Source organism: Clarias gariepinus, chromosome 10, assembly GCF_024256425.1.
Source record: "Clarias gariepinus isolate MV-2021 ecotype Netherlands chromosome 10, CGAR_prim_01v2, whole genome shotgun sequence".
Taxonomy (NCBI): domain Eukaryota; kingdom Metazoa; phylum Chordata; class Actinopteri; order Siluriformes; family Clariidae; genus Clarias; species Clarias gariepinus.
Genome location: NC_071109.1, coordinates 11,224,294 through 11,247,728, shown reverse-complemented (window position 1 = coordinate 11,247,728; position 23,435 = coordinate 11,224,294). Strand labels below are relative to the sequence as shown.

The window sequence follows — 23,435 nt, the reverse complement described above, 5'->3', positions numbered from 1 at the left end:
AATCTTCTCATACTGTATTATCACAGGCGTTTCACCTGGTCTGGTAATATCTAACAACATGAGGGAGCAGGTTTTTTAGACGTATGGTCTGTATCTTAGAAAGCAGCTTTTAGTCAGAGTTTAGTAAGGCTAGTGGCTTGTGGGAGGCACAGTTATCAGGCCTCTTCCCTTTTTAAGGATAAGAGAGATATTCGCTTTACTGAGTGACTGGGGCAGAATCTGTCCAAATTCATCTGGCCCTGGTCCTCTCACAGCGAGGAGATGTCAAAGCAAGCAGTGCTTCTTCTCTATTGATGGGGCATTTAGCTGTATGGCCACATATTAGCTTTTAATTGGCTTGTAGTCATAGAAGGTTAAATGCCTCATTATTTATAGTTCATGTTTCAACAGTGATCAGAAATAAATGTTTTGAATCTTTCAATTAAAAAAAATGACAAATACATTGAATTGTGCTAAAATAAGGACTGTAATAAGAGAACATTCTCAATCTACGTTTATCATAAATTATAATTATCAAATTATCAATTATTAATAATTATTAACAAAAACATTTACTGGGTGCCAGAGGAAAAGAATTAAGAATTAGCACACAATCAGACTTCACACAATCACACAATCTTACAGACTTAAGCACACAAAGTTGTCTATAATTTTATCACTTCCTTTTATCATATGATCAGTGAAGCAAAACTTCCAGTTAAGTAAAATAACAGCTGTTATGAATTTTATTTTATTTTTATATTTTCTTAAAAAAAGAAAAAAAACAAGAAAATGATAATTACAATCTATTGTAACATTTTCATGATCTCCAACAATCTGTGTAATTGAAATAGTAATTGTGGGCAACAAAACTGAAGAATTTAGCAAAGGCACTTCAATTTGCTGCCATTGACTCATTATATTGCTGTATTTTTATTCAAAATCAATCAACAAATTATTGCTACAAAATTACATATGTACATTGCCACAAACACTCTTGCAAATGTATTTATCAATTTTGACAAAATATTGTGCACATTGCAAAACATTATCTTTGTGGCTCAAAGAAACCGTGCACAAAATATTCTTTATTACAGTAGTTTTTGTATTTTTTTTTTTCTTTTTCTTTTCTCAAAACCCCACCACATATTGCATATTGTGTTCTCTTTGTGAAAGATTTTATCTTAGATTTGAGATCTTGTGGCTTTGGTTGCTATAAATATAGGCAAATCTATGAATGATACAATCATCATGTGTTTCAAGTGCTTACTATAAATTATTGCTGAGATCTGATGATTGGTGATGATGCAATTCTGCAAGTCTGCTTCCTCTTTAAATGTGATGACTGTGGCTCAGTTTTCCACTGCGTCCAAGAGAATTGGGAATCGTTGCCTCTTTATTGCACAATCTGTGCTTATTCGAGCATTACCGTTCCATACACCCCCGCCCGAATCTGTGTGATGAACTCCATCAACTGCACTGTTTCTAGAGCAGTGCAGCTGATGTACTTCCTGTCTAAGCTGATGACAAACCACAATTTCCTTGTTTATGTGCAGCTATGCTAAACCAAAGACAAAACCCATGCCTTGTAATGATATACCGAGGTACTGAGAAATAAATATGAAAATGAAATGTGATATAGTTGCACAGTAAGAAAAAATGACAATTTTCAACAAATTACCAAAATAAAAATGTATTTTCTTTTATTCTACGAAAGTTTCCTTTTTCTTAGAAAATATAATTCATTATCATAGTACAAAAGCTATTTGCAAATAAATGGTTATTTGTACAGTAAAAACAACATAAAACAGTCTACTACAATTAGCTGCCATAAGTATTTATACATAAAATATAAAGATGTAATATAAGGTGTGTTCAGGTCAAACTGGGACTTCAAGGACAGTATGGTGATGAGACTTTTAGTCTCATATTTAAATGGTGCAAACGTTTTAAAGTACGCTGCAAACGACAATCCTGGAGCCAACTGCACTGTTTGCGTAAACATTTGTGTGGAATGCTTGATTCTTGAAAATCGATGGATAACTTGTCACAAAGATACACATTGGGAACTGTACACACGATCATTCGTAAACATCACTTGAACTTGTCTGGGAGTTATTTCCATATCCAGCGTATAGTCCTGACCTTACTCCAAGCCATTTACACATCTTTGGGGCATTAAAGCAGTTCCAGGAAAGTCAGGATATGGGCATGACAACTTTCTACCTTGATAGTATCCATGCTCTAGTGAAATGCTGGGATAAGTGTAGCAGAGGATTATAGGGAGAAAAAAGGTAGATTTTCCTCTTGAAAAATCAAGATTATACTATATTTTTTTCTTTTACTCTTGTAAAAGTTTTGTCTTTTACTCTTGTAAAATCTGTCTTGAAGTTCATTCTGTTATTACTGTAAGTACATTTAAAAGTCCTGGTTTGACTTGAACACCCTTCGTAATTTAATAGTAACAATGTAATTAGAACTCCTGGATACTGTTAGTTTTTTGGTCGTAGGTCGTTGAGTTGAAACAAGGTTATAGTTTATGAGATATAAAAAGCCAGCATTTGAAATTAATTCAACAGAGCAAATCTTCTAAGCAAGAACTACAAAAAATATTATAATCCAGTCCTATTACCTCAATCAGTAATAAGTCTGGATAATAAGTGCTGGTTCATATTCAGTGAGACTTGGACTATAAATAAGTACATCAATATTTCTATTAATAAACTAAAAGATGCATTTAACAAGATTAAACATTTATCGTGCTAATTTCTCTTGTTTGGTGTACTACATCCTGAAAGTCCTGTCCAAGGGGGTTTTGGTTTGTTCATGGATGCCAGTTCTCTGTCTGTTCTTGCTGGTAAGTGCTGATAGTCTTGGCTCCTGTCCTGTAGTTACACGAGTCCTGTCTGTTCACATCTCTGTCAAGAAGATAAAGTTGTCATAGCTCGGGTCGACAGGGGAGACAGGCAGAAAGGATTAACATGCTCAAAGTGTGCCCAGATGTCTGGGGACTTATGATTCATGATCTGCACTTATCCCTACAACCCACTGATAGCATGGCATGCTGAGAGCAGGCCTTGTTAAACCACTGGTCTTTTGTTGATAGGCAGCCACTGGGGTAATTTCGTAGCAGCACCATTATCACTCCAATGCAAATTTCAGTTCGGGCTCTACTCTTTATCACAGATTGCGCAATTTTTTTTTTTTATTTGAGGACATATCTACACCTTATAAATAAACATATGGTGTGGAGTAGCAATCAAAAACAAATATCTTCCCTCTAGTAAATAAAAGACCACATTTGCAATATCCAAGTTCAGTATATATTTTCTTTCTTAGTGTACACTTCTTCTAACAGTTATCTTTTTTCAATCAAAGATGGCTTGGACATCAGGATTTAAACCTGATTGTTTAGAAATAAAGTGTTGTAACTAAATCTTAATTAATTCCTGTAATTATAATGATTGACAAAAAAGGGATGGTTTTAAATTACTACAGTAATTTAGAGTCTAGAGTTACCTGCAAGCTCTTTGTCCAGGTTCTCGATAAAGCTGTCTAGGTCAGACGTGTCCCCAAGTTTAGCTGTTGGAAATGGAAGGGAGATAAAATGAAGAAAAGGGTGGATGATGGTATGCGTTGGAATGTTGAGAAACGCTGCTAAGTGCTCAAGCATTTCCTCTGGAATATTCTACTGTAGGAAATGTGATCTGACAGTCTGTGTGTGTGTGGGGGGGGGCAAATTCATAGCTGCATAGTCAGCTTTGAGTCTTGCATTAAAAGTATTACCATAAACATTCTCTTAAAAAAGAAAGGAGAGAGAGAAAGATCAGCTCTTCTGTCTTGCTATGATTTGAAGTGGAACACTTCAGAGCCTTATCCTTTTTGTATGGTCGTCTGACAAAATAAGATAAAGGCCTTTTACTGATAAACACTTCAATTCAGTTTAAGCTTCTATAATAATCCCTCTCTTCTAAAATTAAAAGGTTAGGCATAAGCATGGGTGGAAGTCACTGAGATGTGAAGAGGTAGCACAAATCTGAAACTTTCATCAAAGTATGAAGCTGTACAAAAAAACGGCACCCACACACACTCAAATGCCTGGAGCTTTGTTGTGTAAATGTGATGATTATCAGGATTGAAACATAACAGTGATACCTTTCCGTGAAGTCATCACGCCTGCAGTGTTGAGCTCTTCCACACTCGCATTCAAGCTGCTTGCCTGAGACGGTTCACTACCTGAGACCCACACACAAACCCACACACAGGCACACGCACACACACACACGCACAAAGTGATTTAATGTTACAAATCTAATATAAATATATGACTTGACAGTAGCACACGATGCCCTTCTGAGTTACCTTTGTTGTGTGACTTAAAAAAAAAAAAACCTAAAAAATGTGTTGGATAAATGTGTGTGTTTGTGGGGGTTAATATTGATCATTGAGGGAAACTCCCAGTGTGGAATAAACTCCCACATTGTACATTTGCCATTTACAAGCTAATTTATGTAACCTCCACAAGCCTTTGTTGAGTGTTTTTAAACACTAGGTAAGTTACTGTAGCATTGCAACCTTAAAGTAGACATGAAAAAAAAACAGGTGTGAGTTTTACAACATCTCACTTTCTGAAAAAACTTTTTACAGGTCTGAAAACACACTTATCTACAAGGTCATCGAAGAATGTGTTTAAATGTGGCTTATTGTAGCAAACATTTTGACACGTGCATACAAGTGGTTACATATTCATGAAATAAGACAAAATATTTTGGGGGGATGGTAAAGGTACAATTAAAGACATTAACGTGAATTTCTAATTTTAAAAAGCTACATTTGAACAATATCAGAAGTTTTGAACTTCAAATTTTCAAACTGCTGTCTCATGTGTACCTAACTTTGATTAAAAAGTGTTTACGTCACTTTACCTTTTCTTCTTTGCAGTATCTGTTACTGCCTGTTCACGTCTTTTTGTTTTCAATTATGTGTCAGCTTTATTATTATTATTATTATTATTATTTATGGGATTTAAAAAATGCCAAAATATATCTTGTTACAACTTTTGATTTCTTTAGCAAGTCCCATTTTTTTTAATCAAATGAACTGTACGATTAAAAGTTTTTTTTTTTATTAATAGCAAGCATAACAATTACAAACCAAAAGCATAAAAGAATAAAATACACGGTTCTGTTTACAGTGAATAAATATTTCTATATTTAAAAAATTAAATATAGAATTAATTATCCACTTTTAACAGAACACTCTCATCTCATTGTCTATACCACTTTATCCTGTATACAGGATCTCGGGGGCCTGGACCCTATCCCACGGCACAAGGTGGGGTACACCATGGAGGGGCACATACACACACATTCACACGCTCATACACACACTATGGGCAATTTGTGAACACCAATAAGTCTATTCTAAGGTGTTTGGATTGTGGGAGGAAACCAGAGTACCCAGAGGAAACCCACCATGCATGGGGAGAACATGCAAACTCCACGCACACTGACCCCGAGGCGGGTATCAAACCCTTGACCATGGAGGTGCAAGGCGACAGTGCTAACCACTAAAATATATAAATCAATAAATAGAGAAAATAAACTAACTTAATGGAAAATTAATCCTTGTCAGCTTGTTTCTTCTTCGACTATTAGAACGAGCCCTAGTCACGTGACTAGACGCGCCTTTCGTACACGTTATTGAAAGAAAAAAACTTCCCTTAATTTTAGGGGGATTTTTCAGGTCATACAAATTGTTTAACTTTTGATAAATAGAAATGTTTAAATTAGATAATTAAACATTTAAGCTTAGTTTAACTCTCCAGGCATAAAAATTATGATTTATATATTGTGAGGTTAAATATGAAGATTTAGCTCTCACCGTCATCCGCGTCCTCGATGCCGCTGTCCGTCACTCCATCACTGCACGCGCCTCGCTGTTTAGCCTCACGCGGCACAGGCTCGCGGGAGCCGCTCGCGCTCACCGGCGAAGCGCGCATTTCCTCCACCACGGCCTCAAATTCCTCCAGCAGCTCCCCGATCTCAAAGTCTAACTCTGTGTATAACACACACACACTCCTGAGCCACACTCAAAGACAATCCCATCTAATACAGCCTGGTCTATTGCCACGCCTTCAGCTTTCTACTTTAACAGCTATGTTTCTGATAAATTACTTAATAATAGGCATAATAATGGCTGTTTTTTTGGTTAACAATTATTAAAAAGAAAATTAAGAAGAAACTAACCTGAGAAAGTTGCGGTCGACATACTTCCTAAAGAACTGTTGAGCCTCAGAGAGAAAGAGAGAGAGATGTGACTAGTATGAGTGTGTGGTAAAAAGTTATCAAAGGCAGAGACGTCTCTCTGAGTAAGTGCTGATGATAGAAAAAGGCGGAGCTACTGTCAAAGAACATCTGTCATCTGATTGGTTAAAAAAAAAAAAAAAGGTTTGTGCCGCATGCCCCGCCCATCACTGTCACCCAGCAGCATCGTTGTACTCCGCCTCCAAAAGAGCAGAGTCTCAGCCAATGAGAGCGCAACTTCACTTCTGACTCAACACAGACCGAGACAGAAAACTTTATAGTTCATTAGCTGCAAGTGTAGTATAGTCTGTTTGCTGCCACAAAACTTCATCCTTTTTTTCTATTTTTACATTTTACAATTTTCTTTGTCTACCTTTTCACCACATTGCTGCTTTTTATTTCGTTTGTACCACCATATCCCTACAGACTTTAACAATCTGATCTGGAAATAAAACATCAAGATCTGTTCATCATTTATACCATTTCTGTAGAGTTGCATCCAAGGGATAAGGATACACCCTGGATGGGGTGAAAACCTGTCACAAGTCACAAGCACACACACACATAATCGTACAGGATAGGCCATTTCAAAATGGCAGTCTGTGTATGCTGCATCTCTTAGACTGTGTGGGAAACTGGAGTAGCTGGAGAAAACACACCAAACATGTAGAGAACTCAAACACGCACAGAAACCAAAGCAGAGATTCGAACCACGACCCCGCAGATGCAAGGCAACCGCCATGGTGCCAACCTAAAGCAAAATGACAATAATTAAAAACTGGCACGAATGAAAAGGCCATTATTAAACGATAGAAGTCTATCTTTGTAGGTTAATGTTTTGATTTCGGTAAGAAATATGCCAGTCGGTTCCTCCACCCTACAGGCCCTATCCTGTCAATGTAGGCTTTGAATGTAAGACTCTGAATCATGCATAAAAGCTTAATTTTTTTATGTCCATACAAGATTTCTCAAAGAAAACATTTTTTAATGCCTTCTATTAGTTTTACTTTACTTCACAGTAAATTGTTTTGAATTCTAATGAATCCATAATGTCACTCTGCAATAATAAAAAAAATTACACTGATCAGCCATAAAATTATGACCCCCAACACAATATTGAGTAGGTCCCCCCCCCACCAAAACAGTACTGATCTGTATTCTGACACCTTTCTATTAGAACCAGCATTCTCATGTGCAACAGTGAGCCTTGGCCACCCATAACCCTGTTGCCAGTTAACTAGTTTTCCTTTCTTGGATCACTTTTGGTCCTTACCTGCAGACCCAGAACATCCTACAAGAGCTGCAGTTTTGAAGCTGCTCTAACTGAGTTGTCTAGCCACTACAATTTGGCCCATTTCACAGTAGCTATGGAAGTGGATGTGTTGAAAGCATAAAAAAAAATGGTCAAGCATAAGGATTAGAGCGACTGTAAGAAGGGCCAAAGTTTTAACTTACACCACTTAAAGAATCTGCTTCTACTGTCCTGCTGCCAGATACCAGAGCACGCCTTAAGGGGGCAGGGTTGCTTTGGTGGCAAAGGGAACCTACAGTACACAATAGTGGCCATAATGTAATGTTTTAAGGTTTAAATGTAATGAATGATTGGTTTATACATTTTACTTCTAAAAAATTAGCTACTTCTAAGAATTTTAGCCACAATTTTAGGACAGTCCTTTTTCCAGATTTGTCGAGTCTTCAACAGCTCCCTGAGCTTAGTGTTCAACACTGCAGCTATTACATTGTATAAAGTCAACTGTTTTTGTCTCCTCGTAGTTCTTATTTTTGAAAGCGTGAAATTTTTCTAGCACGCTGTTAGTGTGAATAACTCTTTTTGTGCTTATTCAGCAGTTTGTAGACATTTCGGGGAGAAAAATAGCCTACAAAAAACATCTTAGATATACCCTTTAAGTATGCAAAAATAAACACACTATATACAGAAGGTTGCTAATTGCAGTTTCCGTGGCCTTCCTTCCCACTTCCTAAAAAAAAAACCCAGGGGCACTAGGTCAATTCCACTCTTCCACACAGTGGCACCTCTGCCCCTACATATTATGTGATTTAACAAGGGCTGGACCTTTTTTTTTATTTTATCCTTAGGTTCTTTGCAACTTTGTGAGATATACTACATGGCCAAAAGATTAGGGACACCTTATCATTACACACATCTGCTTTCTGAACATATCATTCTAGATTTAGTTTCCCTTCACTGTTATAACATCCATTCTACTGCAAAGGCTCTGGGTTTGGGATTGTGGATGCTAGGAACGTACCTTTCAGCCCCAAGAGCATTAGCAACTTCAGGCACTGATGTTGGTAAAGGTGGCCTGGGAATCAATCAGCATTTCATTTTATTCCAAATAAGTTCATGGGTGCAGGACGTTCAAGTCTTCTTTAACAACCTTGGTAAACCATGTCTTCAAGCACCTTGTTTTTACTACAATCACTGTCAGGTTGGAACATGTTTGGGCTCAAATAAGGGAAAATACGAGACTACAGAATACAGCGACATTTTAAATAAATGTGTGCTATCAATTTTGTGTAAATGGTATACGGAATAACTCCATATGGGAGTGATGACTAGGTATCTGCACCATGTTAGCTATGTAGCCGTCTTAAAACACATAACCTACTGTAGGTGCTTCTTCTAGGATTACCTGTCTAGGAGTAGTGATCAGTTTATACAGTAGAGGGTAGTGTAAAGTAAATATACTTTATTCACCATCCACTTTAATAGGTACACCTGCAGTATCTCAATTGCCTCGGTTCAAGAGTATCAAAACTCTACAGTTAGTGCCCATGATAGGGATTACAGGTTCCTGCTCTGAAACTTGATTTGGCCCTCTGCTGTTGCAGCACATCCACCTTAAGGTTTACAGATTGTTTGTTCTGAAATGCTGTTCAGCTCACTACAGTTGTAAAAAGTGCTTATAACCTATGACGTTTACTTACCATACCAGTACTTACAGTCAAAAGGTTGGACACACCATTCAATTCTATGGTCTTTCCTGATTTGTATTTATTTCTACATTGTGGAATGCTGAAGGCATCCAAAATATGCAAGTCTCATTTAAACAGTTGACATTGAGATGTGTCTGCTACTTTGGTACTTAAGTGCCATAAATTGGTGATTTCTGAGGATGCTAACTTTAAATGAACTTGTCCATGCAGCAGAGGTAAGTTTTGGTTTTACTTTCCTGGGAAGGTCTTCATGAGAGCCAGTTTTATCATGGTGCTTAATGAGTTTAGCAAATGCACTTGACAATACTGTTCTTTCAAGAACTTTTCTGACTGTCATGTCTTAAAATAACAATTGATTGTTGATGTTGTTATCTAATTCGATATGTGATATTTCATATTTTTGAGTAGTAGAGTAGTAGAGTTTTGAGAAGTATTGCTCGAGAATGTAAAAAATATATCACTTAAAAAAAAGGTGATATATTAGAAGCCGTGTCCAAACTATTGACTGGTGCTGTACTGTATATGCCACTAACTATTTGAGCCATGTTATATACTGTACAGTATATCATGCACATACTCTATATCCTATAAATCCTACAGGTCACCCCTTGTCCAGTAGATAATCTCAACTGGATGCTGTAGACTTGTTCCCAAGAAATTTTGCCAAAATTATAAACAAAATACAATTACGGTTGTCATTCTGTTGTTTAATTGAATTAAGGGGCGTTCAAGTCAAACCAGGACTTTTGCAACACAGTTATGAGAGAAGAAGAAAAAAAACACCTTTATTTCTCCATATAATCCTTTGCTACACTAATGTACTTATCCCTGCGTTTCACTAGTGCTTGGATACCATCAAGATAAAATGTTTACTCTGAACACTGAAGTAGTGATCAGACTGACTGCTTCACATCTGAAACACCTCTAATGGCCAATCATGTGGAAATGACTTGCAGTAAGGTCAATCCGGGGTTGAGAACTGAGTGGGAATAACTCCCAGCCAAGTTACTGAATGATCGTGTGTACAGGTTTTACAGACAGATTTGTCTCTTTCTCAAGTTGACAAGAAGTTATTCATTCATTTTTAGGGATCAGGTGCATCTCTATCTCTCTCCCTCTGAATGTTCACAGCAATGAGTGCAGTGTGCTCCAAGTCACCTCAGCCAGGATTGTCATTCACAGATCTACAGCCTTTTTTTAAAACTTTTGCCACTTGGATTTGAAAATTTGCTTTGGAAATGTCTGATTTTTATTCACTTTAAGTAATCAGCTTCATTATTAATTATAACAGTGGAAGCTATGTGTGTGTGCTTGTGCATTTGTGTGTGTGTGTGTTTACGTCTTTGCAAAATGTAATAAACTTATTTTGATCACGAGGATCAAACTACTTTTGCACCAGAAAAACATGTTAAAGACACCGTAAAAACTGACAGCTGAGAGACAGGTTTTTATCTCAAAATGAAAGCAGGCTCCATTCTTTTAGACTTGGCAGTTTAAGAGTTCCCTCCCTCGGAAATCCTAGTCGCACTCAAGTTTCATTCCACACGGCGAGCACCCACACGAAGAATGATCACCTGCGTCTCGCAGAAATATGAACACGCTGTCTCTGTTACAGGTGAGTTTTCGCACAATCTGTCTGTACTCTCTCTATGTAATGAGTAGCATAGCTCTTTCTTCAAATTCATTCTTTGCAAGCTGTTCTTGTAAATACTTTTATGTATCTTGCAGACTTTTTTTCTGACAGACCCACTTGTCAAACATGCTCGATTAGATAAGCTGTTTGGGCATGAAGCATTGTTGTGCAAGAGGTGTACTAGCCTAAAAAAATGAAAATATTGATTTTATTATCTTACAATGTATTAAGGAACAAGAAAAAAACAGTATGTGCTGTTCAAATGCAGAAGCACATCAAAGCCTTATCCCTTCATAAATTACAGGGCTGATACAGTATACCAAATACAACTGTAATGCTTTTTTTTTTTTTTGTATAATTAGAATTATGAATGTAGTTACTATCTAAACTACTATTTAAGTGAAATATGTGATATTCTTGTAAAATCTGGTGATTTAGATTTATCTCATATCCACATCTACAGGTCTGAGTAAAACATCCAACTGAGCAGGATTGTATATTATACTGACATATTTTATCCTAAGGATTGTGCGTTTAAACCTTGAATAGCTGTTAAACTTTCATATGGGAAGTAAAGTGATGTTTACTTCAGTCTGTTAAATGCTTTCTCTGGTTCTTTTTAGAAGGTGCTTCTCATAGCATCTGTCAGGCAGATCATATGCCACACTCTGTTGACTCTTTCGACAGTGGAGGAACTACCAGAAGGAATTAAAATAGGCAGCGTAGGGAGAGCCTACTCACCTCCATTCCAGCTGCTTGGGAGTTCCTATTTACGAGTTAACAAGGAAACCGGGGATTTGTTCACAACCTTGTGGAGGATTGACAGAGAGATCTTGTGTCCATTACAGGAGAGTGGGAACTGCACCATCTTAGCTGATGCCCTAGTGGGTCCTGAACAAGAACTGATAAAGATAACTATTATTGTGGAGGATATTAATGACAATGCTCCTTATTTTGAAACAAGTGAAATTCATTTGAGAATTCTAGAGGATGCATGTGTTGGGACAAGGGTGCTGTTGGATGACAAGGCTCGGGACGAAGACATAGGAAGCAACGCAGAGATAAGGTATCATTTAGAAGGTGCTCATGGATTGTTCAGCGTGGCGCAGGACAGTTCTGCCATTGAGCTGATTGTTGAAAGGGAGCTGGACCGTGAAACTCAAAACGAGCACCACATGGTTCTTGTTGCTGTAGACTGTAGCTCTACGCCGTTGAGTGCTAGGGTGTCTTTTGTTGTCACGGTGCTAGATGTAGACGATCAGTGCCCGCAGTTCAGCCCTGATAACCCTCACACTGTTTCGGTGCCAGGTGGAGCAACCCGGGGAACAACAGTGGCCCAGGTTCATGCCATAGACCCAGACCTAGGCAGCAACAGTCAGATCACTTACTCCTTCAGTTTCCAGATCTCAGATCGGGCCAAAGAACTTTTCCATTTGGACAGAAACACAGGCATGATCAGTATAGCTATGGATATGAAGTTAGACAGTCTGGAGAAACATGTTTTAAAAGTTGTTGTCAATAGCCCACCTTGCCCTGTCGAACTAACTCAGGTAACTGTATATCTGCAGCCAGTGGTGAGCCTTGAGCCAACCATCAATATCAAGTATGTGGCACAGTATAGAAACCAAACGATTGTATTACAGGAGAATGAGCCTCCAACTCTCTTGGCTCTTTTGGAGCTGAGAGACATCTCAAGTGTCCAAAGGGTTCTGTCTTTAGAGGAAGACAGCACAGAATTCACTTTGAAAGCACAAGCAGGCAATTATCTACTCTCAACCTCAAAACCACTTGATTTTGAGCTTTGTAGTGAATATCTTGTTACTGTTGTTATACTTGATGCCAGCAAACGTGTGCATGCAAAGAAAGAGATTATTGTGGTAGTTGAAGATATGAATGATAATGCTCCAGCGTTTGAAAAGACTTACTATCAGGTAGAGGTAGAAGAGAACAATAAGCCTGACACATCTTTAGTACAAGTCAGCGCACATGATGCAGATAGCCAGCTCTATGGCAAAGTGTCATACAGACTGATCCATAATACGCCTACTATTTTTAATATTCATGAAGAAACAGGTGTAGTGTCTGTTTTAGACCCTTTAGACAGAGAGCAACAAGGAGAATACAGTCTCACAGTGCTGGCCAGAGACAACGGCTCCCCTCCATTAGAGGCCTTTTCATCAGTGTCTATAAAGGTCCTGGATCAGAATGACAACCAGCCAACCTTCGTCACACCACACTTCATCTTTTTCATCTCTGAAGGCATTTCACTCTTAGCCCAGGTTGGAAAGATTGGAATTGTGGATGCAGATGAGGGGGATAATGGGAAAGTGGTGGATGTCCAAGTACTAGACAAGCATGCTCCCTTCATCATGGACCTGTCCCAGTCGGCACTTCGCTGTACAGGTGAGGTGGACCGGGAGAAGCATGAGAAATATGACCTGCTCCTGCTGGCTGTAGATGGTGGGAGGCCTCACCGCTCCTCCATTGCATCTGTAACTATTTATGTGGAGGATGTAAATGATAACCAGCCCCAGGTTCTCCTGCCAAGCAGCAACCTCTCCTGCCTGACCATATCCCCTAACACCAGCGCTGGCAGCATCGTCACCAAAATTTACGCTATTGACCGTGACTCAGGCATGAATTCAGATATTACTTATAACATTATAGGCAGGGAGCCAATCAATCCCAGCCCATTTCAGATCGACCCACACTCAGGGAACATCACACTGGTGCAGCAGCTTGCGGGCAGAGACCACGGTATGCATCACCTCTTAATCAGAGTCAGTGATAGAGGGAAGCCTATACCTCTTCAAGCCACAGTGTGGGTTAATTTACTGGTCAATGAGATCTCCATGCAGTGCCATCTGACAACTGTTCCACCATATAATCCCCCAGCCTCAGAGCTCCCATTGCTACCAAAATCTTATAATCTGATGGAGAGATGTACAGAACTGCCTTGGCTCCTACTGTTCTCTGGTCTGGGTATGATGGTGTTCTCAGTATGCATGTTTCTGGCCACTTTCATAATTTGCATTAAACAAAAACACTTGATGCGGAAAAAAAAGTGTAAGCAAGATCACACTAATGAACTTGAACTGAAACATTTAAATTTATAAACATATGTTATGCATTATTGTTATGTGAATGAGACATGATTCATTTAATAATGATAGACAGTCCATTGCAGGGCACACACACAGGCACACACCGACAACTTTTTGGGAATGCCAATGAGCCTAATCTGCATGTCTTCGGACTGGAGTAGCCGATGAGCACAGAGAAAACTGCAAACTCCATGAACACAGAACCAAGACGGAATCGAACACGGAACCTGGTGGTACAAGGCAACAGTGCTAACCACTTAGCCACTGTGCAGACAGCACCATAATGAAATGTTTAATAATGTTCAAGTAAATGCAAAAGTGAAATACCTAAACAAACAGGAATCTATCTACCAGGAACTTTTTCATGAACCAAAACAACCTAGTTAGGTATGGTATGTCATGGACAGTACCTCTTTAGATTTGTTAATGAGATTATACTGTAGATATAATATACTGTACATTGAAAACAACTAGTCCTATTGTAGATATTGTTGTCAGTGAATGTTCATCTACTGTAAAAATACAATACGCTAAATGTTGATGCCTTATGTGATCAGACCATAAGGTGGAAAGAAATGTCTTTAGTCTAAAAAAAATTCGGTCTCAAGGTGTTTAACTGTGACAGACTGGCAGCCCATCTTGTGCTTAGTTGTTCTGGGTTTAGCTTTAGATCCACCGCAATTCAGATCAGGTTTTTAAAGAATAAATGAATGAATGAATGAATGAATAAATGAAATTTGATCTAAATTACACAGAAATTCCTTTGCTAAGTCTAAAAGATAAAAAAAAATAATAATAATAATAATTGTATTCCAGTTCAGTAGTTGGTTCCACTGGAACAATTGTTTATAATTGGTCTGGTGCACACAGACAAAAAAATCTCATGATAATTGTTAACACAAACAATAACCAGGATTAGCCCAGGAGCAGACTTCTATGGTTTAAGTGCCTGTGAGGGCTGAGTGCTATCAGCTAAGAGACCAGTCAGCCAGCGAGTTTGCTAATCCTCTAAAGCCTTGATTAGAACACTCTCAAATTCCCCCCCAAATAATCAAAGGAATTTTCAAGTATGTGCAGCCTCAAATGTGTATTGTGTTTCATTTGAAAAAGTTGTGTTTTGGGGACAACTGCGGGATTTAATGGCTGCTGCGAGAGGATGCATCTTTGATTGCAGCCATTTCACAGCTTACACCATGTTTAAAAGCCATAAAGGTGTATAATATTTTATATGAATACCAACAGACATCCTACAGTATAACCTTAAACTTTAATAAGCTTTTTTCCAGGATCGATAAAGAGTCTCATTAATTTAGTGATTGCAAGTAGACATATTTGACCCAACTGTGTATGCTAACATGCATTTCATTTCTCATGACTGCTTTTCTGGCATTTCAGCGCTAGTGATGTGACAGCAGGATATAACATTTCAGTATGCTGATTCTATCATTGCTTATCAAATGTCCAACAATACATAACTAGAAATGTTACTTTGGTACTATGTTGATCAGCAAAAATATTTTTCTGTGCAAACTGTTATTTCTGATTTGAGGCATTTAAGAAAATCCAAGTGAACGTTTAAGCGTACATCAACAAAATTATTATTTTTTTAAATTGACATTTTCTTGATCTTGCTGCAATGTCTTTTAAAAGATACAATCGGGTCAAATCTGATTGAGCTACTGGTTTTTGGTTTGGATAGATATGTAACTTGATTATATATATATAATATACAGCATCTGTGTCCATCATAGCTACAAGTTTAAAAGCAAAACATGTTGTGACTGGTAGACCAACAGACTGACATTTCATTGAATGTAATCACTGATGTCTATCAAGATACTGTATCTCATTAAAATATGTGACAATGCAGGTTGAATTAGTAACTGTGGGGTTAGTGGTTTTTACAATAGACCTTTTTTTTTTTTTGGGAAAACCTGCCAGGTCTCTATAATCACAACTTAAAATAAATGTCTATGTTAATAACATCAATAAAATTCACTGCCTGGCCAAAAAAAGAGAGAGAAATACAGTATATTCTAATATTACATTGGACTGCCTTATTCCTATGATTACGACTGTGGCATCATTTTGATAAGCTTAAAAAATGTCAAAACATTTATTATCTAGAGTCTCATTAATTTCCCTCGAAGATCTTGTATTGATGATGGAAAAGTCAGACAGCAGCGTAACGCCTGCTTTAGCACGTCAAAAGATTCTGAATTTGGTTAGGGTGAAAATGTGTGAAAATAACGTCTCATGCTCCCTGAACCACTCTTTCACAATTTGAACCTAACAAATCCTGACATTCAATTCAATTCAATTTTATTTGTATAGCACATTTAACAATTGTCATTGTCGCGAAGCAACTTTACACAATCTAAAGAATTATGAAAGTTTGTATGAAATGTGAATGTGTGATCCAAAATGATAAAATTGTCAAGGAAAAGCAGCAAGGAAAAACTCCCTAAAATGGCAACAGGAAGAAACCTTGAGAGAAACCTTGAGAGGAACCAGACTCAAGTTAAACCAGACTCAGACTGCAGTTAACATCTTGGAACCTGCCTGTGCCATAAGGGAAGAAAAAATCCATTGATGAAAAAACCCGGTCATTCAGTATATTTAGGTAGTCACCTGACCTCATTTTTAAGGCACATAATGTTGCTCAACCTTGGACTGACCAACTGAAGCAACCCCAGATCAGAACACTGCCCCCACATGCTTGTACAGTAGGCACTAGGCATGAAGGTTACATCACTTCATTCATGTCTCTTCACGCGAATTGAAGCCTGACTGATAAGTGGTTTTCCTAAGGCTATACACAGCTGTTTAGTCCCAATCCCTTGAGTTCTCTTCACACGGTCCTTGTAGAAATGGTCTTACAGTACCTTTACTATTAAACATAGCTGTAAGTTCTACATTTTTTATGTTTTTTTTACAATTTGATTTCACACTCACCTCACTTCCACCATTCTATCCGGACAACAACAAAAATACTGCCAGGTAACTGAACACATTATACATAAAGTACAGTGTGTGCAGCGCTATAAGTGTTTCACTTTCTCTCAGGCTGTGACATTCTGACATATTTTGCAGAGAAGGCTGGAATATGTCCTTCCTTAAGCTTTCTTTCTCATTCTTTCTTTCTCTTTCTCTGCACTTTTGCAATATTTTCTGTGTGCTGTTCATAGAGTTATTTCCCTGAGTTTCAACCTTTACTGTTTTTTTTCCCTATATCGCTCTGTTTTCTTGACATGGAACCACTCTATGAATGATTTTATAAAATCATATACATTTTCCAGCCATACTGACTACTGGCATTTTAAATCAAATATATCACAGTTTAAGCAGAGGACACTACCGAATGGTCTTTTCTAATCTATGTCTGTGGAAGTCTGAGCCTTCAAGCAAAGTGCCTCAGCGTCTACTTTATGATACAGCTCCAGACAGGTGAAAAATTAAAGGGAAAACCAAGCGTGTTAAAAGTTCATGGGTCACCACAAGCCATCAGCTTCATTGTGCCTTGGCATAGATTCTCTAGAACTTGTTGTGGAGGTATTCTGCTAAGAAAAAAATCCTTTAGATTGTGTCGAAGATGGTTATTTTGGGAAGCATTAATACTTGCTTCAATGTGACAAATATGAAGGCCACTGCGCATGATTTACATTATTTTCATTTTAAGCAGACTGATTATTAAGCCCTTGTGCACTGTGGATATCAGCAGAGTCTAGTAGATAATAGTGATTAGTCAGAATACTTTGTAGTGATTTCTCCCCATAAAACTTTTTTTAAATATGTAATATACAGTACTGTACTTGAGCCACCCCTCATTTATTCATTTTAAATAAAATTACATTTAAATTCTGTAAAAAAAAAAAAAATTTAATTACAGCAAATGTTTTACTGCGACAGGCTGCAAATTGTTTATGTTTATGTTATCCTTATTGATTATGTAACAATTTCAGCAGCAAACTCATTTCCCCTCTCGTCTGTTCCAACCACTCAGCATTCAGCATCACCAGTACACTAATCACCGGCCTGATCATCTGTCATCATCTGCACCAGTTTCTCACTGGTTCATGCCTTAAGTTAAATAGTTCTTATACTTGAATAGTTCATAGGCCACTGTGTGGCTAAACAAACAAAAAATACTCCTCTGCTTAGGTGCAGGGACTGGACTGGAAATCAGATAGCAAAGTCTTGCTAAAAATGACAGCAAAAAAAAAGTCCTGCAGAAAGGCTGGACGACTATTTCTCGAAACTCCATTAAAATACAAGCAGGTCTGGCTGTTTAGAACCAAAGTATGGAGATATGAGGTGTTGATCCAAAATACTAAATAACACATTAATGGTTCTTCTAGCAAAATAACTAAACAAACAAATCCATATTCTGCTGATAATAAATGCTGCTTGTTGAACTGTTATATAAAAGCAATATCACACTTGAGGCTGTTGTGCTTAATTTCAGCACAGCTGTGATTTATGTCTAGTTTGAAAGTTGCATTTCCACCTTTTCAAAAAGTCAGAAGATGTGATTGAAAGAGTGCAGTCACATCGAGTTTCAAAGAATACATGATAAAACACAAAAATTGCATGCTGTTATAGGAAATGATTCTACACTGGGTGGTGTGATACGTACAGCTCGACACACAACCGAGGAGCCTGGTTCAGACTTGAAACATGACTTATGATGTTCAGGAGTAATGCATGTGGTATTCCTCATATACTCACCTGCGTATCCTACAGTCATCTGAAACATCAAATGCAATGTCCTCTAGGTGGCCCATCTTTGCCAAAACAACCCTGGCTGTCAGGTTGGTAAATAAATTGTAAAACTGTTCAGCAATTTCATGCACCAGGACATTGAAACACAGGCAAGAGCTTCTAAAACACTGTGCTGTCATCAAGATGATTGTCTAAAACTTTGATCTTACATTAAAGAAAATAGGAATGTAGAAGATCCAGAAGACAGGCCTTTCTGTAGATTTAAAGACAACAAGATTTTTTTTTTCAGAGAAAAATAATTTGTAAAATTAATTATTTAAAAAAAAAACATTATGTGACTGCCTAGTTTGGGGTCAGAGGTAGTTCAAATGGAATGATGTTCTTTTGGATATAATTCCATCGCAGAATATCCTGTGATGATTCATCAAGTATTGCAGATCATCATTTACAGTCTTTTGCAACTGTAAGGCAGATTGCTACCTGCTGTTTATCTGTCAAGTCCCTGTTGAGTGGGTTTATTCCAGTAGGATAACGTTTGTCATAAAATAGCTTGTTTTATTTTTTTAAAGCATATTTACAGTTGCTACATACATGAGTGATAAATACAATGTTCCAGCGCAAAAATTTCCATAACAAATAGCATATTGGAAAATAAAGGAAGTCTTGTGTCTTGTGTCTAATGTCTCAGAAACTACAAAGTAAGTCGTCTGTAACAAACAGAGTGACATATTGTACAGTATACATTTTTAGGTCTGCTATTATTTGAAAACAATAATCAGTGACACTGTGAAGACACAATAGTAGCATCACAATGAAATCGTCTATCAACATGGCAGTATCTCTGTAAATTGTCCTGAGGCATATGAATCATGCTTTAATATGGCTGCTGTGGGATGCATTTCTGTGTTTTTTTTTTTTGTCATTTTATTCCTGCATTTCTTTATTATTATTTCTTTATTTATTTATTTATTTTTTGGAACTAAAGTTAGGCCTGTTGTTTTCGTTAAAAATAAATTTAAATATATGAATACAAATGAATACATTTAATACAAATGAATACAAAAAAATATTATTATTATCATGCATATTATTGTTAATACTCATACTGTATGTGCTTGTTAAACATCTCCAATCGGAATTATTCGTCAGTTGCTGCTATAATAACCTTCACTCTTCTGGGGAGGCTTTCGACTAATTTTCAGAGATGTGGGGATTTTTTTCCCATTCAGCCACAAGCGTGATATAGTGAAGTCAATGGTTGAGGAGGTCTTAGGAGCAGCCAGTGTTACATTTCATCCTAAAAGTGTTCACTTAAGTTGAGGTCGGAGCTCTGTGCTCTGGCCACCCAGTTTTTTCACCCCAGTTTTTGCAATGTATGTGGACATTTTTTACAATAAAAGCATGAGTGTACTGTAATTGTAAGTAGAGTTGTAAGACATAAGTATAGGACATAAGGTTTGAACTACACTAACTAGTGTAGTTATCCAAAAATGTCTCTCCCCTGATCTATTTCTGATTCACGTTCTGGTTCTCTGAACTTATGTAATTACTCCACTCTGGTGGAGAGTGCTGGTAACCTGGCGCCATAGCATTCCTAATATCAGAACACAGTATAAAACTAGAGCTAATTCTTAATCACCTGCCAATCACCTGAATAAAAAGGGGTGTTAAATCTTATCTGCCAAGTGTGACTGCAGGTTTTTTATTCTAACCAAGCAAAGACACAGGTGACCTCTAGTGTTACAGGCTGTCACACAGGCCCAGGAGGTATTAGACTGTGACCTCCTTTTATCGAAAAAACACGCTAGACATTAGAGGCAGCACGCTACCTTGAGGTGCCCTTGTCTGTTATGATGTTATTCCCATAAAGATGAGGTTCCGAAACTGCAGTAGTGGATGGATGGAGTTATACAGGATACAGTATGAGGCATACCTCTCCAGGTGTACAACATCACATTTTCCAGTGGGGAGAGTTTGGCGGTGATCTCAGCACACATTTCCAATATTCACTGCCCCTGGTGCTGAGGATAAGCAAAATAGAAAAGCTAGGCATCTTGTGACTACATACTGTACATAACAAATGCATTTTTAAAATAGTTTATCTCTGTTTGTCTGTAGCTGTATTTGTATTTATTAATTAATAAATACAAATTATTCAGTTTTTCATTAGGGCCCAAGCACTATAGGGTACGCAGGACCCTCTTGTTTTTTTCGTAGTTTTTCTTTTCTGGTGAAACTCGTGAAAATTGACAGGCAGGTTGGAATCTGCTGCCATTAAGATGCCTGAGAGTCGCGTGGCCGGAGCCCCCAGAGGCCCCCAGGCAAGATTTAGCTGGATAGCTCATACACACTTTGATGTAGGCACACGAAACCATGCACACATTTAGAGCTCATTAAGCCGGACAACTTTCACACCGCATGTCCTAGGCTCAACTCAACAAGAGGCCGGTTATTTCGGGTCGTTAGCAAAAACGCACCTGATTTTGATATACTCCTCCTAGTGAATTTATACGATCATGTTCAGTGACATCACATTAAGTAGCATCATGGTGTGATGCTTATTTTCCAGTACACACGTACACATCACAAATGTAAACACATCACACACACACACAAATGCACAAACACACTGATACCACACACATACACACATAAATACACACACCTTTCACTCACACAGACACACACACGCACGCATGTAAATACTCATACACACATGCATGCACAAACACACTCATATACTGTATAACACACAAACACACATACACACACATCACAAATGTTAACACACACACTAATCTGATATCAGAACTGTATAGTGTGTGACGTGTGCAGGTTGCGCGGTGCAACGATAACGGCCCCAAGCACCCTGTGCCATCGCCGCCGGGTGCTTGGGCCCGTCATCGTTGCCTGCAACTATATTTAAACTTTTATTAAACTTTGACACAAGTCATATAATATCTATGTCTCATGTCAAATTTGATTATGAATTAAATGCTATTATTTAGCGAGCACTTGATACTGTACTGTTAGTGGAAACATCTTGTTGATTTAAAAAAAGGTCCGAAGAAAATGGCCTGGACTGGTTTGAGCTGTCAAGAATGACACATGAAAGGAAGGGTGTCCTATATATGGTAGACTATAGACTAGTCACTTTTTACAACCGTGTTCAGCATGAAAGCGTCTCAACATGCACAAAACATTAACCCTTAAGGTTTACCTACTATCACTCAAAAACAAGTAGGTGAGGTTGTCAAGAGGTCTGATTTACACTTAGAAAAAAAGCATTTTTTAACTATAGAGTTATAATTAATGCTGTAAAAAAAGAGTTTTTAGTCATTTTTGTGATTATATGAATTCTTCTGACCTTTCTTAGAAATGTGTAGTATAATGCATTATATCATTTTTTTTTTTTTAGGTTTTAGGATTTCTTTATGCAAATGTCTTAACATAATCATCATAAGTCTCTTATGTCTTAGATGGTCTAATCATTACCTGGTTTTTAATTGCAATATATATATATATATATATATATATATATATATATATATATATATATATATATATTTTTTTTTTTTTTTTTTTTTACAAATGCAGTGACACTAGATTTAGCAACTCACTCACTTATCATCTATACCACTTTATCCTTGGATTTATAGGGTAACTAAGGAAGGAAACTTGTTCGAGGCAGAAGGCAGGGTACACCCTGGACGAAGTGCCAATCCGTCCCGGAGGAAAACAACCAAGCCCAGATTTAGGCAACTTTTTTTTTTAGCTTTTTTATTATTCTCATTACTTATCTTCAAAATATAGCCACACAACAAAGATAAAATTTTTTAACAAACAGTATTGACTGTCCTGCACTCAATATGGCTCTCTATCTGACAGAATAGCTGCTTGGTATAAAGTATCAGGGAGCAGGTTTGATCAATTTACAATCTCCTTCTGTTAACCTACGTTTCAAATGACCAATCACTGTTTCAGATTATTCGCAATTAACAAATGTTTTAAAGCAGACAATTTAGACATTTGTAAAACTGATTGTAACTGCATCACTAAATGTTGTAAGATAAGAAAATAGAATGGTATAAAATGTCACAGGAGCTAAGTCTAATCAGCCTTAACAAGCCCTGTGCAGTGGATTTATACAGCTGATCACTGATAGCCATGTCAGGTAATTACACAGAGTGAAACATCTCCTAGATTTCATGTGCATTGGGACTAATATTTTTCTCCCCACATTGGGACTGACTTCAAGTGGACAATCTGAGTGTGCGTATGACAATCAACGTACAAATTCTAATACAATTAATTGCATCAGATTGTAGCACTCCCATCTGCTTGGTAGTTAAGGTACTGGACTGCTGATCAGGAGGTCCCTGGTTCAAGCTCCAGTGCTGCCAAGCTGTCACTGTTGAGCCCTTGAGCAAGACCCTTCATCCTAAGCTGTTTAGAATAGGGCTGCAACTAATGAGTATTTTCATAATCAAGTATCAAAATGATTAATCAGATTACAGATGGCACAATTACTCAATAGCTCTTATTTACTATCAGGTTTTATTTTAGCTTGAAGACGCTTTGTGCATGTGGTAACTAAATTAAGATAAAGATAAATACTTTATTAATAATTTGTATTTCCGATTTAAACAAAATCTAAAAAACCAAGGAAAAGAAAAGTAGAAGGAATTAAATATAATTATTAATTAAAGCTCAAAGATGAATGTGTTTATTCTT

At 37.4% G+C, this 23,435-nt stretch overlaps 2 protein-coding genes across 2 annotated transcripts; one reads left to right on the top strand and one right to left on the bottom strand.

Moving 5' to 3' along the window:
• Positions 1 to 1,656: 1,656 nt before the first annotated feature.
• On the bottom strand, positions 1,657 to 6,350 carry si:dkey-27i16.2 (regulator of cell cycle RGCC-like). Its single transcript, XM_053505060.1, has 5 exons — positions 6,228 to 6,350; positions 5,863 to 6,036; positions 4,135 to 4,215; positions 3,499 to 3,561; positions 1,657 to 2,897 (listed from the first exon to the last, which is right to left on the bottom strand). The coding sequence occupies exons 1-5, from the start codon at positions 6,247 to 6,249 to the stop codon at positions 2,890 to 2,892; spliced, it is 348 nt and encodes a 115-aa protein (XP_053361035.1). The 5' UTR covers positions 6,250 to 6,350; the 3' UTR covers positions 1,657 to 2,889.
• A 4,483-nt stretch (positions 6,351 to 10,833) lies between these two features.
• pcdh20 (protocadherin 20) lies at positions 10,834 to 13,991 on the top strand. The gene is made up of 2 exons (XM_053505994.1): positions 10,834 to 10,857; positions 11,499 to 13,991. The coding sequence occupies exons 1-2, from the start codon at positions 10,834 to 10,836 to the stop codon at positions 13,989 to 13,991; spliced, it is 2,517 nt and encodes an 838-aa protein (XP_053361969.1).
• The last annotated feature ends 9,444 nt before the right edge of the window (positions 13,992 to 23,435 follow it).

Bases quoted from the DNA above. Each gene is read 5' to 3' on its own strand.
- pcdh20 (XM_053505994.1), top strand. From the start codon at position 10,834: ATGAACACGCTGTCTCTGTTACAG. The intron at 10,858-11,498 runs GTGAGTTTTCGC...GGTTCTTTTTAG, and splicing joins ACACGCTGTCTCTGTTACAG to AAGGTGCTTCTCATAGCATC.
- si:dkey-27i16.2 (XM_053505060.1), bottom strand. From the start codon at position 6,249: ATGTCGACCGCAACTTTCTCAG. The intron at 4,216-5,862 runs GTGAGAGCTAAA...TGTGGGTCTCAG, and splicing joins CATCGAGGACGCGGATGACG to GTAGTGAACCGTCTCAGGCA. The intron at 3,562-4,134 runs GTATCACTGTTA...CATTTCCAACAG, and splicing joins CGTGATGACTTCACGGAAAG to CTAAACTTGGGGACACGTCT.